General features: G+C 53.1%; 1 protein-coding gene across 1 annotated transcript; it reads right to left on the reverse strand.

Moving 5' to 3' along the window:
• Positions 1–2,904: 2,904 nt before the first annotated feature.
• Positions 2,905–6,215, reverse strand: KBTBD13 (kelch repeat and BTB domain containing 13). Its single transcript, XM_019441784.2, has one exon. It carries the CDS (start codon positions 5,976–5,978, stop codon positions 4,599–4,601), a length of 1,380 nt encoding a protein of 459 aa, XP_019297329.2. The 5' UTR covers positions 5,979–6,215; the 3' UTR covers positions 2,905–4,598.
• Between the last annotated feature and the right edge of the window lie 233 nt (positions 6,216–6,448).

Below are 6,448 nucleotides of genomic sequence, written 5' to 3' on the forward strand. Positions count from 1 at the left end.
TCTCAGATCCCACTCTCCCCTGGAAGTACAGTGAACCCCACAGCACGTCACCTCCCCATGAAAGCCTCCCCTGGTCGCCTGCCCTGCCAGAAAGGATACTCCTCTCCTCTGAAATCTGAGAGCCTCTATGAATTTTTCCTCTGATTGATCAGTTCATTCATTCATTCTTTTGACATTCATTGAGCACCATTCATTCATTAAATAATTAAGCCCCTACTATGTTCTAGTCACTGTTCTGAGTCCTGGTGATAGAGCAGTGAAAAACTCTGCCTTTGTGGAGCTCAGGTTTTAGTAGGAGGAAACAGACACTAAAGAAGTGAGTTTAGCATGGTAGATGATACTAGATGCTATGGAGGAAAATAGGAGAAGGGAGTAGAACAGCAGAGAAGGGGGAAGTAGATTTTATGGCGGGGGGGCAGGGGGGGCTCAGGAAAGTCCTCAGAATGAAAGTGATATCTGAGCAAAGGCCTGTAGGAGGTAAGCAGTCATTCAGGGGCTAAGTGGGGCAGGTATGACTGACACGTGTACCTGTGCAAAGGCCCTGAGGTTGGAATGTGCTCGGTGTGTTTGAAGCAATGTGGCCTGGGATAGAGTGGTAAGAGATGAAGTGAGGGAGGAAATGGGGCAGGGGATTCTGAAAGGACTTGGGCTTTCACTCCAGTGAAATGAAGAACCACCCAAGGGACTGAATGGAGAAATAACAAGGTCTGGCTGGCATTTCATTAGTATGGCTCAGGCTGACACATGAGCAGACTGAAGGGAAGCAGGCCCTGGGTGGAGGGTGGGAAGTTCCGGCTTCTCCTTCTGCCTCTGTGAGGCAGGCTATATAACCAAAACAGGATAGTTTCCAGGGAAAGGAAAGCTTGGAGTGCAAGGCTTCCAGAGTCTGGGTCAAGGAGAAAGTGTGTGGCGGATTGGAGAAAGATCCAAAGAATTGGGCTGCAGGGCTGTCATGGAGGCTCAGGAAAATGCCCCTTACTGCATTAAGCTCTGTGTGTGTGTGTGTGTGTGTGTGTGTGTGTGTGTGTGTGTGTGTGTGCGCGCGCGCTGCGCGCTGCGCGCAGCGCGCGCGCGCGCGCAGATCTCTCTGGGAGGACAGACTTCTCAAGAGTGGGTTTCCAAGCTGGGACAGAGAGATTTTTTTAAACCCTGCCATCTGGGTTTAGTAACCCCTAGGTGTCTATCTGTATTTGCCCACCTGTATCTGGTTTGGCCTCCCAAACACCTTCACATGTGGTCAAGTCTAGGTGCCAGGGTATAAGAGGCTGAGAATCCCAAGTCCTTGCTCTTCCACTTGACTGGCTGTGTGACTTTGGGTGACTCATTTGAGCTTTCAGGTGGTTTGCTCACCTGCACACAGACATGGTGAGCACCCTTGCAGTGGGTGGTGGGAGGAACGACAGAGCCTGACCTATAAGGTCAGAGAAGGGGGGCTGCATTATGAAAACCTCTCCACACCTTGTGAAAGGGAGGGACAATCTGTGAAAGTGCAAACAGCCCTCAGAGCCTTAACAAGTCATTAGCACCCTCAGGAAGCAGGCTCTTAGAATACCAGCTAGATCCTAAGGCAAGATAACCCAGGAAAGTTAATTTTCCTATGACAGGCAGAGGGAAAGGGCATTTAGAGGAGCAGGTAAATCCCAATAAGAGGTGGTGCAGAGAGAAGGGTAACAGGGAGAGGAGTGCTAAGGAGACTGGCAGAAACACTTTGTCCATCTCAGAATGTCCATGAAGGAGGGAAGCAGCTACAGACAACAAACATGTGGCCTTGGGTTCAAAGCTGGGCTCTGCTACTTCCTAGTTGTGCCTCTTCTAATCACGTGACCTTTGAGTGTTTGGATTTTTTTTTTTAATCTTCAAGAGTAGGGGTTTTGCCAAGCTGTGTACCACTTAAAATTCTTACAGAGCTTAAATCAACTGTAGGAAAGCTCACTGTGAACACTGCCATTATCATGCACAAAAGACATCTCAGAAAGGGCTGCTCTGAACCAAGGAATACCACCACCCCAGGAATACCACCCCACCCTGTGGACAGGTTCACACAGCGAGCTGCAAAAGCTGACAAACACAAATCTCTGTGGTTTGAGAGGACAGGTGAGCTGATGGATCTCAAGATGACAAATCTCAGGGTGTTCAGCACTGGTCGGGAGGAGTAAGGAGAGTGCTCTAAACTGTTAAGAGAAATTATCCATAACTTAGGAATAGGTAGGGGCACCTGGATGGCTCAGCCAGTTAAGCATCCTACTCTTGATTTCAATTCAGGTCATGATCTCATGGTTTGTGGGTTTGAGCCCGCATTGGGCTCTGTGCTGACAGGGTGGAGCCTGCTTGCAATTTTCTCTCCCTCTCTCTCTCCTCACCCCTGCTCATGCTCTCTTTCTCAAAAATAAACATTAAAAAAAAAAGAGAGAAATAGGCAAAAGGACTATATATCTTTTTAATGTCATTGTGGGGCAGAGTTGAACAGTTAAGCATTATTTAATTCTCTCGGGAAAAATTAAATACCTCTGTTTTACAATTTATTATTGATTAGAGTCCTGACTTTGCAAAGCTACGTGCTAACTAGTAGCTGCATGTATAAATAGGTATATGCGTGTATGTGAAGTCCAATACAGAACCACCAAAGTTACAGTTTTATTGCCCTGGAAGACACTAACCAGCTTCACCTCTTATTGTAGCAAAGGTACTTCAATATGTCTTTTCCAACTAAAGACACAAATCTCAAGTGGTCTTCTGAACCACTCTTTTGGTTCTCTTGTTAATGGGTTAAATAAACCTCTGACATGTGATAAAAATTATACTTTGACAGAATCAAAAAGTGAGAGAAGGTATCCAACTCCCACAATGAGGTAGGACTGGAGAGGGAAGACGGATGTGAAAGTACTTTGCGCGTTATTCACAGGATGCAAAAATCAGGATTTATTGATGTGATTCATCAGATTAGGCTATTCCAGGGCAAGCAGGTCCTGGGCTTCTGAGGGCAGCATTCTCCAGGGCCTGGGACATAGGTCAGGGAAAAAGGCAGCTAGAGCAGCCCTAATGCTAGGCTCCATGCTGACGCTGCATTCTAGGCTTGTGATGAGGTTAGGATCTCCTATGGGTCTCAGGTCCAAGAGGATGGAGACCATTCGGGACACCCAGAGAAGTCTGCCCAAGGGCATGGAGAAGCTGGAGGACATCTGACCAGACATCAGGGTAGGAATATTCTAAAGAAGGCACAAGAGTCCTCATCCAACACCAGGTTCCTAAGGAGTACAGCCTCTACAGCCTGAGGTTCTTTTAGGACCTCATTATTTGATTCTGTAGGTGGAAAAGTGCTCAGGTCAGTTGACAGGACAATAGGATCTCTGCGCTTGCCATCTGCACATGTGCATGGCTTCACACATAGAATGATGTCAGTAAGGGGTCCAATGAGCAATGCAGGTAGCCAAGGTCAGGAACAGCCAACCCTGCACAGAGGAGGTGGGTACAGAGCCAAAAGAAGGGTGAGGGGTGGAGAGGAAAGGCATTCCAGGCCCAGAGAATGGCAGGAGCAGAGGCTAGAGGAGAATGAACCTGCAGAGGGTGGAGGAGGGATACAACTGAGGGAGATGTGACAGTGAGACCCGGCCAGGACTGGGCTCCTACCTTGAGTAACCTACAGTCATGGAAGTTAATAATCCACTGCCCAAAGGGTGATGGTAAATAAGTAAGTGGGCAAGGGGCTTGCAAATGAGCTCTCCCCTGCCAGTCCACATCCTGTAAGGGGGTGTGGGGAACCCTACCCCCGCTCCCCATCTCACTTCAGGTTTAACTCAGTTATTGTCTCTGCAAGCCATCCTAGCCTTGCCTCCTCCCCAAATGCCTCCATCTACAGCTGTTCCACCTTAAAGGCTGGGCTCTCAGAGCCTCTTGCCACCTGCCCCAGCTTTCCCCCATCTCCTCTTCTGAGCTGTCTGCACCTTCTGAGCCTCCCCTGCAGCAGCTAATTATCCTGCCTGTCTTCTCCATACACTTTGTATACGATCCTCCTTCCTGCAGTTACATATCTTTCCTCTCCGTATTTTCCCTTTGCCCGGATTTCTTCAATATTTTGTTTTATTCCATTGTGAGGGTTTTTGTTTTGCCTGTTGCCTTTAGCCCTCGTGGATCAAGACAAGTGTGTGTAAACCTTTTGTTGTCTTGGATTAGACTCTAGGGCTTTGTGGACCCCTCTGGCAACTACAGCTACATTAAGCCTAACACTGTGCTGGGCACACAGTAGGTGCCTGATTTTTGCCTACTGACTGGCAGTTCGATTAACATCACCTAACTCACTCCTAGCCATTCTCAATTATTGGCCCATTCACATACAAGCCTGAATTACTGAAATCCTACCCCCTCACTGGCATTGTGACCCACCATCTCTCAGCAGAGCCCAAGTAATTTGAGGGCTCAGACCCTGGCGTCGCCCTTACTCTTTGAATTTCTTGGACATGTTCATATCACCAGAATGCCCAAGACCTGGATGTCTCAACCAGGGAGACAGAAGTTCCACACAGCTCCAAAGGCCGGCTTTATAGACTCTGCCATGGCTCAGCGAAGACTCCGGGATATCCCCTCCTAAGACCAGCCCAGGGTCACAGTTCTGGTGTCGTGGAGGCCACAGGCCCCGGGGCGCCAGGAGGCAGTCTAAGAAGAAAGGCCTGCAAGGAGCCGGGCCTTGGGAAACCGGCCTTCTCCCTGAGCAACCTCCAGGTGCCACCCTCGATGGCATAGAGCAGCGTAAACATGCGGTTGACTGTATAGACTGTATCGCCGCGCACCACCGCTGTGAAGAGAGCTCCCTTGCTGTTGACAAACTGGCCAGGCAGCGCCGTCCACTGGCCCGTGGCCAAGTTGAAGCAGTCGATGGCGCAGTGTAGGAAGTCGTCGGAAGGTCCATTGCGCACCACATAGAGGCTGTCGCGGTGGGCCACCATGCAGTGGCCGTAGCTCTGCGGGCGCCGCAGCTCGGCCACCGGCAGCCACGTGTCGGCCCGCACAGTGTACTCTACTATGGCCGTGGTGTCAGCCGGCCTCCATAGACACACAAAGAGGCGGCCACACGCCTGGGCGCAGGGCACGCCGGCAGCCGGCTGCGGCAGGTCGGCTACGAAGCTCCAGCAACCCGCAGCGGGGTCGTAGCGCTCTACAGAGCTCATGGGCATCCTCTGGAACTCGCCGCCTATGGCGTAGAGGCGGCCGTCGAAGCCAGCCAGCGCCGTGTCGTAGCGCGGCTGGTGCGGGCTGGGGAATTCGCGCCACGTGCCGCTGGCCGGGTCATAGCAGAAGCCCAGTTCCACCACCTCCTTGCTGGCGCCCCTCACGCCACCCACGATATACAGCTTGTTGCCCAGCGTGGCCACACCCGCCAGCAGCGTGCTGGCCTCTAGGGGCAGCGCGGCCAGCGTGCGCCACGCGTCTTCCTCCTCGTCTAGGTAGCACAGCGTGCGCGACGCGTCCTCCAGGAAGCCGGGCGCCGGCGTGTGCGTGCTCACGGCCACGTAGCTGCTGGGCCGCAGCGCCGCTACGTAGGCGCGCGCCTCGGGCAGCGCCAGCTCGGCCGCGAGGTCGTGCGCGCCGTCGCGGATGAAGAGCGCGGCGCTGTGGAATACGTCGTGCAGGCCGAAGACGGCGGCCGCGTCGCACAGCAGCGCGCAGTTGTCCGACGTGAGGCTGTGCTCCAGGAAGCGCGCCAGCGCTGGCGCCTGCAGGAAGGCGGCGCACTCCACGGCCTGCAGCAGCTCGTCGGCGGCCGCCAGCGCCGGCCGCTCGCCGCGCAGCACTTGCAGCATGGTGTGGAAGCCGCCAGCGCTCAGCGCGCCCAGGCGCACCTCGGCCGCGCGCGTCTCCCGCATGCCGGAGCGGAAAAGGCCACGGAAGAAGCCGCAGTGCTCCACTAGCAGGGCCCGCTCGGCCTGGAAGAGCTGGCCGCCCACCCACACTTGCACCGGGGGGGCCTCTGGGGCCCGCGGCATGACGAGCGGGTCTGGCGGGGGGCCGCCGCGGGGGCCTGGATTCAGCGGCCACCACCGACTCTGGGGCTCCCCCGGAGCGGAAAAAAACTTCCCGGGGGATATAAATATCTCCCTGGCTAAAGATAGTATGGCTCATGTGATGTGGTGGCCGGCAGGCTGGATGGCTGCTGGCCGGAGGGCATCTGGGAGTCATGCAGGGTCACTCACTTCCGTGTGGGAAATAGAAACAATAGTGACCACATATGGAGCACCTAATGCATGCGGGGCACTGTGAGAGCTGCTTACGAAGATACCCCCTTTTAACCTGTACTAAAGCGACTGTATGCTCCTGTGCAAGTACCCCAACTCGGCCTTGTTTCCTCAGAGTGTGACCAATAAGAACATCTACCAATTGGGATAATATCTGTAAGATGTTTAAAATGAGGCTGAGAGAATTTACATGAGTTGTTCAAGGTCATTCATCTGGGAAG

This window comes from Panthera pardus, unplaced genomic scaffold, assembly GCF_024362965.1.
Source record: "Panthera pardus isolate Hobbes unplaced genomic scaffold, ASM2436296v1 HiC_scaffold_24, whole genome shotgun sequence".
NCBI lineage: Eukaryota > Metazoa > Chordata > Mammalia > Carnivora > Felidae > Panthera > Panthera pardus.